The sequence below is a fragment of the Aulonocara stuartgranti genome (genome assembly GCF_965226115.1).
Source record: "Aulonocara stuartgranti genome assembly, chromosome: 5".
Classification (NCBI taxonomy): Eukaryota; Metazoa; Chordata; class Actinopteri; order Cichliformes; family Cichlidae; genus Aulonocara; species Aulonocara stuartgranti.
Window position 1 is genome coordinate 24,000,029 of NC_138943.1, and position 19,295 is coordinate 24,019,323.

Sequence of the window (19,295 nt, forward strand, 5' to 3'; positions counted from 1 at the left end):
CCTTTAGTCAGACCATCAGTAACATCAGGCTAAATAATGTTTTCTCTGGATTGGAGTTCAAAAACAGCATTAGTATTAAATGCTTCCGACCCAAATCAGTAATAGCTCTGAGTTAGATTTTTCAACAAATCACCACCTAAGGGTACATTTAAAAAACACAATTTTAACATGACAAAATACACTTAACCATGTACAGGCTATTAGACTAATGTCAGTGACAGTGCTGCATCAGATGATCTGGCCTCCATAATTGTCTAACTTAACCCAAACTGAGACGGTTAGGTTGAACTGGAGTATGCTGACCACATGAGGGAACCACCTAAAGGAATTTGGAAAGAAATTCCAGGCAACTATCATGAAGCTGGCCAAGAGAATGCTAAGTATGCACGAGTTTGTTATCAGTATAAGGGGGAGATGTGCGAGGAATTGAAAATTCCACTTTTCCACTACACTTTTTGACTTCCTACCCATATCCAAATGCTTTATGTTTTGTTTTAATGTCACCACTGCTTTCCAGTGGGAAAACAGGGAAAAACAAAAGAGTCAATGTGTCAAAACCTTTCACTGGAATGTCCCTGCATGGTACAAAACACATGGATTGTTAAGGTGAGAATCAAATGTCTTAGGGCTCACTGACCATTAAAAAGTGACAGTGTTACCCAGGAGGAGTATGGTGTGATGTATGAGTCCACTTTATGTCAACACTGAACTCACAGGACAGTTCAACCACCCTTTGCAACAGAACAAACAAGGGTGGGTCTTACTTCCTTTGTCAAAAAAGGAACGAGTCTATGGATACACACAGGCATGAAGGGAACAGAAGCTTCTGTGACATAACAGTTGATATTTTGTGCACATCTTGTGAATCAATTAAAAAAATGGATTTTGAAAATTAAAAATCCACGGTGCAGCGTGGCACATTATTACATGTCCTTCATCCTGACAGCAGGCTGTACAATCTACACATTTGAAATATAAAAAAAAAATTTAATGAAATACAAAAAATAAAAAGTAGCTCACTGCTGGTTTACTTCACTTGTGAGAGACTATGCATAATAACACGACCGTCACAGGAGGAAGAGATCCACTGTATCAGAATTAGTCAGCAGCCAGTTTCTACCTGGAGTCTGGGAAGGCAGGAACAATAGGTAATATAAACTACAAACATACCCCAGCTCCTAGATACAAATAAAATGGAACAAACAAACATACGCAAAAAAACAGCCCAATACCTTAAACACATAAAACAAGGACATATACACATATATGCTCCCCATTCAGTATATAAAATTACTATAGACCATTTTATAATATATCTCGCATATTTAACAAATTAGTGTTGCTGTCTTGTCTTTGTGTCTGTTCATGTAGGCATTTGTAGAGTGAATGATTTTGGGTATGCAACCTTCAAAGGCAGGCTTACAAAAACAGTACACAGCCAGACGGTGACGATGCTATGCGTAGGTCAAATGCTGTTGAAAGCAGAGTTCAGTACAAAGGGGAAGAGGTGCAAAAAAAAAAAAAAAAGAGAAAAAAAAAAAAAGGGATAAAAGATCAAAAAAAGCAGCCTAAAACACAGACAGCTGCTGCAGTAGACAGACCAAACCAACTCCCTTAGTTCAGTACATTCTGTGATTCAATTAATTACCGAATACACTGTAATATCTCTCTGGACAGAACAAGTACAATAACAAAGTGTGAGTTACACTGGGAACACGTTAGTGCACCAGCTGTTTTCCATCAGTAAGAGTATGCTAATGGAGTAGGCCTTAAACACTGCAATAGTTATTTACATGAAATGTGTTCATTTTAAACTCTAAAACACTAAACATTTTAAATATCGGTCACAACCTGGGACTCACCCTGTAAGGGGAAACAACAAAACAGTCCGATATTGTGGCAATGTTTTTAAATTTGGTATTATTTATTAATTATTTCTAGATATTAGCCCTCTGGTCTTTTGTCCACCCTCACTAATAATAGTTAACACTAGAAAGAGAGCAAGAGTTACAGTTTTTGTGACTGAGAATGACTGAATTATTGTTACACTGACTATTATACTACTACTACTACTACTACTACTATTATTATTATTATTATCATCATCATTATCTTATCATCATTATTATCATCATTATTATTATTATTATGTTGTCCAATTGTAAAAGCACAATTTAATTAAAGACTGGTGTGCATGCATGTACTGGAAACAAAACTATTGTATGAAACACTCACACCACATCTTTAAGTATATGGGCACAGATGAACATGCTCCTGTCACCTTTCAGCTGATGCATTACTGCATTGCAACCCCCCTCCAATCTGCTGGTAGCCCTTTGAGACTGAAGCTTGTGGAGAGAAGGAGGGATATGTGGAAGACAGATGGACACACAATACACTTCCTTTAGCCGGCACAAAAGCTCCCCTGCCCAGAGCAGGACAGTGGGAGGTGGGATGGGGTTACGCTAAAGGAAGTAACCATCCTCCACCTGCTATTCCTGAGCCAAGGAAAAGCCCAGGGCTGATTAGAGTGAGACCAGAGGGTGGTAGGGAAGTGAAATTCAGTGGAGAGGCGATAGGTTAAGCTAGGCTCAATTAGAAAAACAAAAAAGGGTTAAACAACACTGTAGCAGTAGACTTGCTTCTGTATGTGACTTTTTCCTTTTGTGGGCTCAGTGAAGCACCAAACATGTTTGTGTGTTAATAGGACATGATCTGATTAAAGACATCTGTCAAGTCTCAAAATACAATCACATCTGTTGTTGTGTGTCTGCACACTTTCATGAAATCATGTTTTGCACATCTATGTAATTAGATTCGTACATCTGTACGTTTACTAACATTTCAATAAGCAGTCTCCAATACTCCTGTTTAATACAGATACAAAGGCGTACAATTTTGCAGTCAGTACAATAAAAAGTTCATTTCTTCAGCTAAATACAAACAGAATTTTATAGCGTGACTGCATGTCAAGACAAAGCAAAGATCCAAATTCACCCTGCACAGTGCAAATTAGACATCCATGGGTGAATACTGTTTGTAGTTGGGTGAAATGTTTGTACATGGAGAGATATACAAAGGTAAGAGTAAGGTGGGCTAATTGAGAGCGAAAACAAAGGCCTCAAATTCCCAGTGAGTTCTATAGGTCTGTCACTCTGAGCTAGAAAACACATAAAAAAATAATAATGCAGCTTGTTCATGCGTAGCCCTGTGACGGACAGACAATCTGTCCAAGATGTGCTCTGCCTCTGGTCCTGTGACAGCTGGTTAAAGCTAACATTTGCACAGAACATACTGTTTGTGGCAAGTAAACACAGTTTTCAACTGTGGCACTTGAGGTGAGAATTTGTTTAATTTAAAAAACTAAATCTACGTTTTGAATGTCTCATCAGTGACCAAACAGCACTGTGAAGTTCTGTCAATAATAATGACTGTGAACCTAGCAGGACAGATGGCTTAAAGCATTTCAATTCATGAAAAAGAACAAGTGGCTTGTTAAAAGAAGGAAATGAGACAGGACTATGTCTCTATGACAAAAAACACCAAGTTGTCTCACTTCCCAATATAGACTGGAAGATGGAGGGGTTTTTTTGTTTGTTTGTTTGTTTTTTAAAATAGAAGCAGCTGAGTTGGGACAGATGAAAACCGTTTCAGGCAGTGGATGGAATTATTATAGAAGTGAAATAGTGAAATAGAGACTAATGACATTTAGCAACATTTTGACTATAACCCTTCCTTTTAGCTAGCCTCAGTACCGCCTCCCTTTGGCCACCCTGTGATTCATTGTGTAAATCCCCACCTGCACTTGTGGCTTTACTATATAAATACAAGCAAAGTGGCGTGTTATCAAGTGCTTTCAAATGACAGCAGGCCAACAATGTGACCAGTTCCCGGTTAGTCACAGGTGTGAGTGTGTGAGAGTGTTTTCAGACAGACAAACTAAGATGTTTAGCAGGACAAGTTCCCAGAACAGTTAAGCTATAAGGAAGTTCCACTCTTTTGCATATTAAGGATCCTTAAGAGTTCAGCAGTTTTATTTTGTTTCACAATTTCAAAATAAAGTTGCACAACAGCAACTTTTGCTTTTAAATGACTATAACTAGCTTCAAATCTGTGAATTACTAGAGTGTTGTGTCACAACTGACACAAAAGCAACAGATCTATGTGATATGTTGCATGAATGAACTCTGAGCAAGAGAAACCACTCACTTCCCGTTACTGTTAACACCATTCAGCACTATTTAACCATGCTGCTTCCATATTAGGAACTGATCATAAGACCCGAGCAGAAAATAATACATGAAGAAAGAACAAAAAAGTGAGGATGAATACATAAAATATGCCTAATTATGTTACATGAAAAAACTAAGAACTTGCAAGTACACAGAAACAGGGGCTAATTTAGTTTCACAAAGTACTGCATCAACTTGGAAATTACTCTGTCACATCTACAGTTGCCTACCTACATCTGGGACCATCTTTCACAACCACAATACCACATCCTTCCAAAAGCACTTCCCTCCACAGAAAGAGATGCAAGAAAAAGACATGGTCAGTATGTGTGGGTGGTTTCAGTTGAAATTTAGTTATTTATTCACAGGGGCCACATTCACAAAGAAGAGATGCACCATACCTCATTTATCTACTAGTCAAGCAACATCTACATCTTTGGGTGGTTACTACACTCGATCACAGACAACATAACTGATTAAATCATATTAGGCCAAAGAAGCTTAAACCCCTGAGATGTTTATGAGGCTTGAGCTAATCTCTTTGTTTGTGGCAAATGTCAAACACATTTTTGGGGGTAAATATGCCACCATTTTGACAGCAATAAAGATTTAAATAATGCTATGATACAGATCCCACTTGTCACTGAGCCTGTGACCTTCAGACTAAACACAAAACAAGCACAAAGAGTAGACAATGGTCTTTCTTCTTAACCTCCTGGCGTCCACATATGTGGAGATCACATTTTGGGTTGTCTAGACCAAAATGCCAATAACTAGTGAGTAACAAAACCCCAAAAGGTTTTGTTTCAGCGTCATACCTATGATCTGCGTCATTGTAGCTACTGACTGAATAAGTAAACAGTTGGCTCTCTGCCCACAGATAAAAGGTACATATACACACTGAGTTATAACATCAAGTCAGTTCATTTTATTCTTGCTGTCCAGACATTCCCCTTTTCCTTTCACTCTTTAAAAATGAAAAACATTACTGTCTTTCAGTTTCACACTACCTTCAAAGCAGAGTTTCAGTGGATCAATGTGCCTGTTAGCGAAATTATGTGTTCTAAGAGTGAAAAACATTTTTAGCCAGAAGTTTGGTACATCTGGTATCTGATGGCAAAATGAAAAGAATACTTTTAGAGATTTAAGGATTAAATTATTGAGTAATACATTCTGTTTAACTCACTTTCCACAGCAAATCAGTGATGACTAAATGTATGCTGAAAGCAGGGGGATTTCAATCTTGCTTAAGCAGGTAATCAGATGCATAATGGAAGTAGCTCATCATCAAGCAATGAAAAGAGAGAGAGGAGATGGCAAACTCATAGGGGAAAATCATAAGGGTAGAGAAATAACTCAAAGGAGACCAAAAGAGAACCTCTTCCTTCCTCCCAGTCCTTCCTTTTCCTGCCATCTCATGATTAACGGGTGAGCAGTTTTTCCTCCATCAGTGATAATACTTAATCAGACCCCTTACCAGCATAAAGTCACAAGAAATTATGATGTTAGACTTTTTGTTAGCCGTTTCAAAAAACACTACTTTTAAAGCACCATTTAGACAGGTTTCCTCTGCTCTGTAGTCCAAGTGAAATTGTGGAAATGCAAACCACAAAAACACACATTTAAACTGCCTAAGATCACCACTTCCTCTTTTCTTAAACAGACCTTGACAGGTGTTTACTTCACTTGAATAAGTCAAGCATTTTTTTTCCTTTTTACCTCAGAAGGGACAACTGTTGGAACAACTCTGAAAATGTGACCAGAGGATTTAGTTTCTCTGTCTACTGTCATTTTCACACAATGTCAAGAGAATCAGTTTGGGATATTGCTCAAAGTTGCTATTTCTGATGCAGAAAGAGGAAGCTCGCCTCTCACTACAAGAAATACTGCAATACACAGACGATGTCCAAGTGACAGTTACCTGCACTACTCACACATTGCCACATCACGCTGACTTCATACTAGGAAGCTGACAATTTAGAGACAGAAAGCATTAGGAATAAAATTCAGTTCATGTGGAAAGTGCTTAAACACCTTAAAAATGCACAGTACAGGGAGTTCCTTTCCAGATACGAACAAACTTCAGAGGGATATCTTCTTTTGAAAACATACTGTTAATTTCACATTTGTGGGTCAACATTATGCGAACATCCTAGTCTAGTGAAAATACTTGACTACAGCAAGATGACTGCTTTCTTCCAAAACAGAAAATATAGTTATAATAATATATGATAGACCCACACAGAATAAATAAATTATAAACGCCATTGGTGATGTATTAATTCCAGAAATCGCTACAGTTTCCAAAATATCTCTGCTCATTCTAAGCCCATATAGTCTAGAAGGCCTAAAGCCCTCTCAGCCTTGTTCTGCATTCCCTTTTATGGTTTTGTTAGTTTGTTAGTGTTCATCTAACATCATTTATTTGTCTTTATTTAAATAATATACAAACTGCAGCCAACTACAATCACATAACACTAAAGTATGTCACTAAAATAACCCTTCTGTCAACCAAACAGGCTTCACTGTAAACTTCACTTCCAGCTGGAACACAGTTCAGTCATAATGTATAACAAGCCTATATAAACAGGCACAATCCTCTGTGATCTAAAAAATAAATGTACCCGGCTAGATCCTACAGGTTTAAACCTCTAAAGTGCCTGCTGTATTCAACCTCTTTAGTTACTGTGAAGACACCACTGAAATTGCACAGCAAGGAGTCCTGACACTGAAGTCCATTTTTTACCACACATTAGAGAAAGAGAAAAAAAAAATGATAGCAGTAAAACTGAAAAACCATGTAGCATTCTGGCATCAAGCAAGTCTAATGAATGCCTTATCCCATTAGGACTGTATGGAGGCATTTCATTTTCTTATCTGTGTCATCTAACAACTTCACAAATAAAACCCTTTGTGTTTCGATTAAAATGTGACGTTGAATTTAAGCGCTTCCAATAACCTGCTTGCTTGTCAGCATTAAAATGCAGGCATTGTAAGACAACACCTGCAATGCTTCACACCTTGTAAGGGTTCGCCTGTGTTACGACACTTTAAAGATAAACCAATTCGTGCCCGTTTTACGGTACAGCAGATGCATCCATTAGGTATTTGCCTATGGAGAGGTACTGTCAATGTATACAAACATGGGGGCAAATACCAGTTGGCTAAAAAGTGGGCCGAAATAGGGAAGGGTACAACAGGCTTCTCCTATTCCAGTGACCTCCAGAACGAAGCCTGTTGCTTCCATCAACAAACAAAATTTCAATTTGATAAGCAAAGACAGTGACTGCAGTGGACACAATTCATAGTTTTTAAACACTTGTTTTCACTTCTCTTTTTATGCTATAATTCGCCCTTTTCAACACCACAAGCACAAGTAGCCTGCGGACCCGGTTGCACCACATATTTTGAACACTGCCTCCAAGAAACGCTCAAACAAGGACACACAACACTGTCTCCCACAAAAGTTAAGAAGTCAAAGCTAGTGTTTCTGTGTGACAAACTATATTAAGCACAATACATCAGAAGGTTGCAACTGACTATTTAAGGGACTCTAGGGCTGCACGATTAATCGTTAGAAAATCGCGATATCGATTCATACTTATGTGCGATCTCATTTCCAAATGACAACGATTTTTAAAAAAGACGACCACGATTGTACCGCATTTTGATCCGGGACGTAATCTGCATGAAAACAAGCGCTCACTCTTCCTGCTCAACAAATGACAAGGGCGGAGCCTTATACCACGTGATACAGAAGCTGGCTGCTAAAATTAGCAGGGAAAAAACAACGGAGAGCACGTCAGGGATGACGAGAAAGTGACAGGAGAAAATCAGTCCCGGTCAACCACCCAAGCATCAATAACGGGAACCTTATACAGCGCTTCCCTATACCCGTCAAACTCCCGCAGGCACAAAGAAATTACAGAGGCTATTACTTATCACCTGACCAAAGATATGGCTCCCATCAACACTGTACAAAACAAGGGATTTAGGAAAATGATCAACACCCTAGACAAACGCTACACAGTGCCGTCCCACAACTATTTTTCTATTGTTGCACCACCTGCTCTATACACGCAGTGTCGAGCAACGGTGGAGACGGAATTTCAAGCAGTACAACATTTTGCGGCAACAACAAAACGTGAGACATTTGTTGTTTTTATGTTTATTCATTGTTTTTATGTTCAGTCTCAACTGTTATGAAGTTGATGTGCAGTTAATAAGTGCAATAAATATTTATACTGGAAAAGAAAATCGTGAGAGAATCGTGATCTCAATTCTAAGCCAAAAAAATCGTGATTCTCATTTTATGCAAAATAGTGCAGCCCTAAGGGACTCCACTTCTTTATCACAGTATCTCTTGCATGCACAGCTGAATAATCATGACTTTTTCATCTGTATTATTACCATAAAACCTGGTTCAAGAAAACATTTTACAAGGTGACGCCACTGTGGGAGATGTCGGCAGAGTCCTGAGGGTGGGGGTGGTGGTTGGGGCTAGGGCTGGGTATCGTCCCTAATTTCTATAATCAATTTGACTCCGATTCACAGGGTCCCGATTCAATTCGTTTCCATTCCATTTTGATCCAGTCAGAAATATTATAATTATGATAATTTATCAGTACATATCCACATTTTTATATCTATGTATAAAAACAAAGCTGACACTTGTGAGACTTCATCAGAGGTGTAAGCATCACAGCAGATGCAAAGATTATATGACCGCCTTAAAGATATTCTGCAGTAGATCAAAAACGCAAGAAAACCATGAATCAACATGTGAAAATTACCCGATACGGCTGAAGTGAAGCAGAGCAAAGTTACAGAGGTTTTATTAGAGGCGCAGCTAAGAGTTTTGCAATTTGGCGTAATTTTCAAAAAAATTTGGCTTCTACCAGTCGGAGGTCATTTTTGAGAAGAAAAAACACAAAAATCAGCAGCCGACAGTGCTGTACACAACAGTTGACTGATGCGTAATAAGCAAGCGAATAATGCAGAAAACAGATTTGAGATGGGAAACGGTTCTTGTACACAGAGAGAGAGAGAGAGCAGTGCAGGAAGTTTGATTTTATCGTGCTGGAAGCAGAAAGCAAAAGTAACAGGGAATTAATGACGATGTTTATCAAACATGAAACCTAGATTTGATCTTTTGCTGCTGGTTCAGTGAATTTTGGTGAAAGACTGACAAAACCTGCAGCTTCACAATCTGTGACATCTCGGCTTTCAGCTCCTGTGTAGGGTGAACGATCCGCGCTTTGTGTTTACGTCTTCGTGCGGAATCCGTTTACCTGCGCTCATTTGCCGTTTTAGCTGTTCGGCAGTTGTTGAAATAGTTTTGTGAGCTTTAATCTGAGATTCTGGCGTTTCTGAAAAAATACATTTATATTTAAAAATCGATTCAGGATTTAATGAATCGATATTGCTTTATTCAATTCAAAATCGATTAGAATTGGAAAATCAATTTTTTTTAAACCAACTCCTAGTGGGGGCTCAGGGGTCTTATGGAAGAAATAAAAAGTAGCCTTTTACAATAATTATTACTGTTTGAGTCTATGAAATTAGACAGGCAGCTAACAAAGCCATCTGTCCAGATGCTAAAACATAAGAATATTTATGTGGAAGCATATTTATGTTGTCATTCAAACAGTGTACAAAGATTAGGTAAAATCTTCACTAACTTTCCTGTAGCTGTGATACATAAACAGCAAATCCCCCCAACTTCTGTCTCCGGTTAGGAGAGAGAACAAGTGTTCTGTGCAAACGTTATCTTTCATCACTGCTATTTGTTCTTCCATTTTAGGGGCTTCTTTGCAGCAACATGTCTTCTAATCCAATTTTTCAATTGCATTTTATCAGTGAGGTCCTAACAACAGTTTTGACTTTGTACTATCAACAATATAATATTAATTAAGCCATCTGTCACTTTCTGCAGCTATTTCTGGCAAATATTTTTAAATATACAAGTTCATATCAGGGGAAGGACTGCTTTGCTGATGGAAATTCGGGGTTGGCAACATGACCAAAAAGGGAAAATCTACATGGCACCCCATATCTTAGGTTATGAGCCGCAAAGTGCTGCCAGTTGTAATGTGCCTTGGCAGAGATTTTGTAGGTCTCTGAAACTAATACATATTCCCCCATTTGGCGTTTTGATGATGGTGTACAGTACTGTTGAATATGCAACTCCAAAATTTCCAATAGGACTTCAGTTGGGTTGAGATCTAGTGTCTGACAATGTAATTTTCATCAACCACTTAGTGACTCCCCACCTTGTGCACTGTCGCCCTCGGAGGGACTCAAATCAGGATGAAAATATTTCATTGTAAGATAAAAGTGATTCCTCAGAAACTCTTTGTACTGATGTGCACCAACACCTAAAATTATAAGGCTGCGAGGTCACCTGAATTTAGGAGACAAGTGTTCAGATTTTATAACTTCAGTCATTTTAGTGAACCTAATGTGTGCAGTTAAGAAATTTGTTGTGTTGTGATTAAAAGGATAAAAATGATCCACTGTTGACAGCCTCTTGGACACGATCTCGAGTCTGACGATAACAAACGCTAAAGAAAAACCCCATATTGGCCCCTAAAAAGTTGATTGCATTAGCAGATGCAGTATGACTTAGGCGCTGTGGATGTGCATGGACAATGGGGTAGTGGTAGATGCAAAAGACAGGGTTTATTATTGCCCGGTAATAAACACACCCATACCACACCATAATTACTAAGGGCTAACCCCTCCCACGTGAACCAGTCTAAAATTAAATGACCCTACCACCCACCTTCAAACCAAAACTGTTGCTCCACATGATTACACTCAGACGTCAACAACCTTTACAGCTGGCATATCAAATGAGATGTGATAATACTGTGTGCCATAAAACATTCTCAATGTAGCGGCAGTAAAAAGAAAAAGAGATAAAAAACATCTAAAAAGGATGCATTCAAGCCACTATATCCAACAGAAGAAAAAGACATCTAAATAGTCAGCTTGTACACAGTAACAAAAAAGAAAAACACCAAACTGCAGCATCTTTGTCATTCAAGCAATCACATGACCCAACCTCCCTTAAGTTTTGCATAAGGTCCATGTTTTTCAATCGGGCATTTACAGCATTGAACACAGTAACAAAATAGCAAAATTTCCCAGCACCTAGACCAGAATAATGAACACTCAGGACTGAAGGAATCGGGCAAAGTAAATTATAGCGCATGCAGGTAGGAGGGGGGGGGGGGGGATTCCTTTTGGCGTCTTATGTGTATCAACTTCACTTAGTTCAGACTTGTATATTTAGTTGGAGAGATGCCACAAAACAGGGTTTGCTCAGTGTGATTCATTTTAGATTCAGACAACTCTCAACACAGGAATGCTTGAAGATTCAAAACAATTATATTAATGTGCAATAATGGCAACTACTCAACTTCACCAAGTGACCAGAGTCAGGAGATGCAGCAGCAGTTGCTTTATTTATTATACCTCATATTGGATTAGGATCATAGTCACAGTTTGAGAATTACAATTTTAGGGTTTTTTGAAGTGTTATGGAAACAATATTCTTATTCTTACAATTTTATCTTATTCTTATATTGTTTCTAGGTGAAACACGGTTCTGGAACCTGTCTTTGGGAGCTCGGGGTGCCATGTTTAAAGGATCCCTGAGTGGACTGTCCTGAACGCCCTGATTCACAGAAACTTGGATGAAGCGTTAGTGTTAAGCAAACAATTTCTCATTTCAAGTTATTTAAACTGATACCTACTTCTAAACCCAACCCAGCAGTTAATTTTCTGCAAGGCAGACAGTGTTCAGGAGTCTGCCTGTACCTCTGGATCAGTTTACTTACTAGACCAGGGGTATTAAACTAAAATTTGAGGAGGTCCAGTTGGAGAAAATCTTCTCAAGCAGAGGTCCGGGACATCATAATGTCTAACTTACGTTATGATTGTGATAGAGAAGCAACCTTTTTTTTTTTTTTTAATTTATATCTGAACGTATGAACAATAGACTGTCAAATCAATGAAAATACAAGTTAAAACATTTCAACAAAATTTATTGTTAACACTGAAACACACAGTAGGCCTACATTAGAAATAGGGCTGCTGTTTAAAATGAATTAGAGAAAATAAATAAAATGGCTAAATTGTGCATCTTAAAACAAAGTGCTTAATTTCAGAAAAAAATAGTTTCCCTTTTTCTTTACATTTTACATCTCGACTAAACAGTCTCAATACATTTTCAACAGATAACCTCAAAACATTTTAACAATTTTACAGTTTCTCTTTCTTTCCCCCTTATATTCCACGTCCCAACTTTCTGTTGTTCAGTGAGAGAACTGAGCTTTAGTTCGCTCTACTAGGATTTTAAATCTGGGCTGGAATGGTGTCAGGGCCATTCTCATACACATGTGTAGGTGCTCATTGGTGATCCTGGAACGATATTTAGTTTTTATTATGTTCATTTTGGAGAAAGCTGCCTCACAGCTGTATGTGGAGCCAAACATGGCAGGTTCAGTTCTTCCAAACTGCTCTTTCAGGGCCACATCTGCTTGGAGATCAATTAGTTGCATTTGAAGAGGCCCAGCATTTGCCCACTTGAAGTGCTGTGTGACTTCCTTTGAGAACCCTCTGACATCAGTGATGGCAAATGGGTTCTTTATGAACATGGTGAGCTGCTGTCCAAAGCTGAAGCTATCAAAACGTTTGCTGAAGTTTTCAATCAGCTTATCAACAAAGTCAACAAAAGAGGACACATCTCTCTGTCCCTGAACCTGTTCCTTCACTGTTGGGAAGTGTGCATAGTCTCCTTGCAGGTCTTCTTTGAACACTTCAAGTTTCCTCTGAAAGCAGCGGACAGCTGTCATCAGTTCACAAATTGAATTGTCCTTGCCCTGCAGCTTCAAATTCAGTTCATTCAGGTGTGAAGTGATATCAACCAAAAAGGCCACAATATCCATGTTTTTCCCATCATTTAAAAAGAGAGAAAAGTTTGTTGCTTTTTGACTTTCCAGCTCTTCCAAGAAAGCTGCTACTTCACTTCTGATGGACCAAAATCGCTCCAATGCCCTGCCTTTGCTAAGCCATCTCACATTGTTGTGAAGCAGAAGATCATCAGCGTGTGCATCAACTTCTCTGAGAAATTCCCTGAGCATGCGATGCTGACAAGAAGAAGATGCCCTGAGAAAATTAATCATTTTCATCATTGTTTTCATCACCTCAGCATACTCGTCTGACAGGGTGGAGCATAACACTGACTGATGAATAATGCAATGATAAGAGATTAGCTCGGGATTGTCCTCTTTCATTCTTGCTACAGCTCCTTTCTCTCTCCCCATCATAGCAGGGGCTCCATCTGTGGTTATTGAAACCACTTGGTTTGGCTCTATTCCTCGCTTTGTTAACATTTCCTTAATGGCCAGGTAAATATCCTCTCCTCTTGTAGTGCTGTGAAGGGAAGTTACACCTAGCAGGTCTTCACAGAACTCTTTCTTATCATTGTTGAAGAACCTTACATAAACTAACAGCTGAGCATTGTCAGACACATCAGTGGACTCATCTACAGCCAAGCCTACACATGGTGTCTTATGAATAGCTTCTTCCAGCTGGGATAGCACATCCTGAGCTAATAATTCACTTCTCTTTGTGGCTGTTGATGCTGACATAGGTATTTGCTTTATTTTGTCATGAAGCTCTTCTTTTTGTTTACCCTCAAGTAATGTTTCTGCTACTGCACTCATGTACTCTTTGACAACACCTGCATCTGCAAAGGGCTTTTTGTGTTGACCTAAAATCCAAGCAACTCTGAGGGAACATTCATGAGCACGTTGTTGGGCGGTGAAAGAACTGGTTAAGATCCTTGTGGACTGATCATATTGGGCTCTGAGACTGCTAATTTTCTGGGACCTGAGTTCAGACTTGGGTGGGTATGATTGTTCAAAAGCTTTGTGCTTTGTCTCATAGTGGCGTTTGACATTGCCACTTTTAATCAGTGCCACGGTTTCTGAACATATGAGACACACTGGTTTGCTGCTTGCGGCCGGAAGAATGAACATATATGCGTCAGTCCATTCAGTCTTGAAAGTTCTATTTTCGGTGTCTACTTTTCTCTTTTTTGAAAGCGCCATAGTTGTTTTACCTCTTGTGACTCCCGCTCACGTCTTGTCTCACTGTATCGTTAATCGTCTCGCTTGTCATTCACCTCTCACCATGTCTTTCCTCTGTCTGTCTGTGTCTGCACTCAGAGTTGCGATCGCCTTCAATGCGCAGATGTGATTGGCTAAGTAGTGTCACGTGGGTGGCGTAACTCGCACACAATTGGTTAGTATGTTCCCTGGTCTAATACAGCATGTTCCCTGGTCTAATACAATGTAAGGTTACTGCTTAAAATTGAATCGCCCCGTCAAAATTAAATATAATTTAATATTTTGTTAACTATAGGTCTGGGTCCATATAGGATGGCGACTGGGTCTGGACTCGGACCCCGGTCCGCCTGTTAGTGACCCCTGTACTAGACTGATGACAACCTGGGCTGCTGTGTAAAGAAAAAAGGAATATTTTTGCATGAACCACATTCTACACTTTGCTAGCATTTGTGAACAAACAGAGGGGCTAGTCATTAATGCATCCAATTTAACAAGTATCTGTCACCTTAACTAAACAAAGTTGGTAAAAAAAAAAAGCTCCTTTGCCATCTAATGGGGTGTTCCAGTGTTAGAGACTATGAATAGTCTGTAGTGGCTTAATGGATTGATTCGGGAGTTTATTGCTCAGGGTTGAGTCCATTTCTCAGTTGAGGGGTGTGACCAGATGGAAGACTAAGATCCTTACAGTTGCAAAGAAATTTTTCAGTAACAGCATTTAATAAAGATTTGTTAAAAATGCTGGTAAATACCTCTGCTAGTTTGGTATTTGGTATTCTAATGTCAGAATTAAGGATGTCAGAATTAGTTGAACCACATCTAGTGATGTGTCAAAACATGTCATTAAGGATACAGGAGAGGTATTCAGATACTGTCTCTAAAGGGCAAGGACCTAATGTAAAAAAGCAGTTAGAGATTCAAAGATGTTATGACCCCAATGGCCACTAACCTGGGCTGCAGCTCTGACAGACAGATGCCACCCCCTTTCTGTCTGTTAATTTTTCTTTGAAGGGAAGTTGCAAACAAGCAAGGGGAAAAGTAAACAGATGACAGCCGGCTAGCATGGCTGTCACCCCCCCCAAAAAAAGAAGTGGCCGTTTGTCAGGGTGTGAATGCTAGGATAAAAGAAGGCCACTGCTGCTGCTAGCACTGCTACGTTTGGTTAGCTAAATTCTACGAACACTGATGTTGTTTTTTGTGTAGCCATTTCCCTTGTTGCTAGGTTTCAAAAAAATTGTGGTTTTGATTTTTTGTGAAGGAGCTGCTCTCATGATTCACTGAGTGACAACAATAACTGGCCAATCAGTGGCATGGAGTCTGTTGACCTCACATTTTTGGATTATTTCAGATCACTTGGAACCTTGGCCAAGTAGGTATCTGGTGCCAGGTACTACCACATACTGGAAAACCCTACAAAATGGAGTTGAGTCGAGCCAAGCAGGTACTAGGCACTAGTGGAAAAGGTCTATTAGTCGCCAGAAACATCCCTAGTTTTGGTACTGAGGAAATTAAGAAAATAGATTTATTATTACAACATAAAATTATTTTACAATGATGTAAACAAAATTATTTCATTACCGATTCCCAAGTCTCCCTCTCACAGCCTGTCATTTATCCCTCTTAAGCAATTATCTTATAAGGCAGATGTGCAAAATATCTTTCAGTTTTGGATCATTTTAACTGACACCGGAAATGGATTTAATTATATTCATATTCCAAGATGTTATGTTAACCTAACCACTGCTTTGTCACTACTTTTCTAGAAAGTTTACACTAAAATGAATTACTCACTTATGAGACAGAATCTAGCTAACACTAGTTAGTTACCAGCTGCAGTTCATATATCTTTTCTTTACTTCTTTTGAGAAAGAATTTATATATATGTGGTCTGAAACTGATGGAAAATTGACAATATTTGCAAATGTGATTTTACCCTCCAGGACACATTCAGTCACAACCTAATAAGACTAAGATTTAATAAAAGAATGACCCAATATATTAAATCATACTTGGAGAAAAGTTCTCTACTCCCTCAGCCTTAAGCGCTCAAAAATCCTGGAAACAAATTAAGAAGTACAGAATTTCAGCCCACTTCTGTGTAATCTGTGGACCTTTAGCTTGGAAATTTTTTCACAGGGTGAACATAAAACTGATTTTTAATCGAGTGGCACCCATTTTACATGAATTACTGAGCAACTGCAACAATAATCATGGGAGCCTTTTGCCAACTTCCTTTCAGCTTTGCACTTCTATTGGATATTAAATACTGCTTTACTAGAAATGTTTTACACTTCACTGTGAACTGAGTCCACTTCCACTTTAAAAACGACAACTATATTCACATAAAAGGCAACTATAGTTTTACATGCAGCGCTATCAATGTATAAGGCCCCTGCTCACACAAAACAGCTGAGAAGACAATTGAGAAGGCCTGAAAGTTCAACATGACTTTCTAAGTTTATACTTGTTACAAGTGTTTTAACAACAAACAAAAACATGGCTGATTGACGGTTGCGTGGGAGCTTGTGTGAATTTGCTGTTTAACACACACACACACACACACACACACACACACACACACACACACACACACACCTGTTTTTTCAGGTTTTAGATTTGTATTTTTCGTTTTGTCTTTCCCTGACTCATTCACTTGTAGAAGATTTTGTGCAACAGTTATGTATGCTGACAATCTTAAGATTACACTCTCTATCATAATGATGGGGGGGAAGCCTTCAGTGATATTTAGCCTCACTGGATAACATTTCAGTTACTTGTGTGTTTATAACTGTTGTGACGTTTGTCCTTTATCAATCATTGACCAATACAGAAAATGATCTCTTAAGAGGTAGATCCTGATACTGCAGTGTCACTTTACAGCCACAACCCTAACAACCACCAGCCCCAACCCATACACGCTTTTTTTTAAAGCTACGTATGACATTCTTACCTTGTTACTCTACGTGGTGAAAGTGGGTGACAAATAAAACAATGACAATGTGAAATCAAAAAAAAAAACCAAACAAAAAAAAAACAAAAAACGCACACAACTGCTTTAACATCACATAGCAACCTCCAGTCACAAGAAGCAGCACTGCACACTTGAACTAGAGATACCTGTTGTGTATCAATTCATTATTTGCTTATAAGTTACTCTAGGTTCACTGTGCACCAGCTTATTATGATGAAGTTACATGTTCTAATAATAGGAGTTAAAAATCACCCGTTGGACAACATCGGGACATGTTTTAGGGTAAGAAATTATTGCCAAAGGTGATCAAAAATTTAATTCGTGGATACACTTTTACCAACATTGCCACATCAATGAAAAGGAAGACAAAAAAAAAACAGAAATTTGGTGCTCTGTAAAATGTAAGCACGCTGAAAGTCGAATTTCCTGAAAGTTTGAGGTCTTGATATGTTTTATCTAAACAGCAGGCTGCTAGCTAAATTTAATACTTTGCAGGACAACAAACAAGGAGAAATATGCCTAAATAATAAGTCTAAAAATGACACTGTGGGATAAAAATGAACTGCTCTGATTGACTCTGTTTGCCTATTAAAGCGTCCAGTGGTGTAGAATTGAACTTTAAAAGTCTTCATTGCAAAATAGTGACCACTGCATGAACTCATAGCTGGACAAAATTGTGTTGCTTTCATTACAGATATGACCTACCTTTAGGGCATACTTGTCGCCAGTGCTCTTCTGTACTATTTCGAGCACTTTTCCATTGATTCCCAACCCCAACACCTGGCTGGTCACCTTGTATTCGTCAGTGATTGCGTTCTTCCTGATCTGTAAGGTGGGTCTGGGCTGGAAGGAGTGGAACTGGCCCGAAGGGTTCTGTTGGCCGGCTGGGTTCTGCTGCCCCGCCGGGTTGGGAAACAGTGGTTGGTTCTGTGAGTTTGATAGCATGTTCATAGTTCGGGGCTGAGAGGTAAGCAGCCTCCCCTCAACAATACTGTTCTCAATACAGAGACCGAGTCTTCCTGAGTTAGCTGGCCTCTGACAAACTGCTCACCGCGTCGCGTCCAGGCCCGAGGAAAATCTGGCAGTAGTTCTAACGATACGGGTTCACAAAGTCGCTCGGTTAGCCGGTAAAAAGCCAAGTTAGCTAGCTAGCTATTAGCATCGTAGCTCGAGTCTTTTCTGTGATTCTCAGCTAACAACTCAGCTATCGGTTAGCTTATCCATCTCCGGTGGTGTCCGCCGTCCACCGGTTTCCTCAAAGAAAGCTTCAGGAACTTTTCTAAAACATCCTCTAAGGCGGCAACAGTGGCAGAGTTTTTTTTTCCAGTCGATACCGTGAAACCTCTCGAGGGAAGTAAAAACAAAAATAACAGAAACACTTCACGAAAGACAGGCAACACAGGGAGAAAAAACTCCGATAGCAATAGCACGACAAACACACTTCACTTTCCAACGGACAGACACCCAGCAGGTTTAGCTTCTGACGTCATATGGCCGGGGCTTTTTTTTCGGCGCTTAAAGGAGAAGTGCGCCAGAGGAAACGACTGGATTCATACAACAGACTGGAGCGTCGGCCAGGAGAGGGCACACGCACAGGCGTTTACAAGAACAGAGACTTACTTTGCCAAAAGATAATCTAAGAGTAGCCTGCATTTTTATTGTGCGTTTCCTGTGTGACAGTACGAAGCGTTACGCAGGTTTTAATTGCCAGTCTTTCAGGCAAGAGACCCCCCTCCAGAGTTTATTAGCAGTCTAACAGGGACGAAAATAGACACACTAATCTCTGACCAGAAGGACCAAAGTGCTATAGGTGACCTCAGCGCTAGAGCTTTTGTGCCTTTAAGTCTGCTGTTCCTACTTTCACATTGATTTGTTTTGAGAAAGGTACGATATTGGCGAATTAGAACCCAGATCTGCATGAAAGTATTGAAGTTACAGAGCAACCAGGATTGTACA

The 19,295-nt window shown here is 39.3% G+C and overlaps 1 protein-coding gene across 1 annotated transcript in view; it reads right to left on the bottom strand.

Annotated features, from left to right (window-relative positions):
• The window catches only part of mapkapk2a (MAPK activated protein kinase 2a), a 36,427-nt gene extending 17,554 nt beyond the window's left edge, over window positions 1–18,873 (bottom strand). The window contains exon 1 of the mRNA XM_082532222.1: window positions 18,045–18,873. Within this exon, the coding sequence (XP_082388348.1) occupies window positions 18,045–18,290 (246 nt within the window). The 5' untranslated portion in view covers window positions 18,291–18,873. The remainder of the gene's footprint in view (window positions 1–18,044) is intronic.
• Window positions 18,874–19,295: the final 422 nt, after the last annotated feature.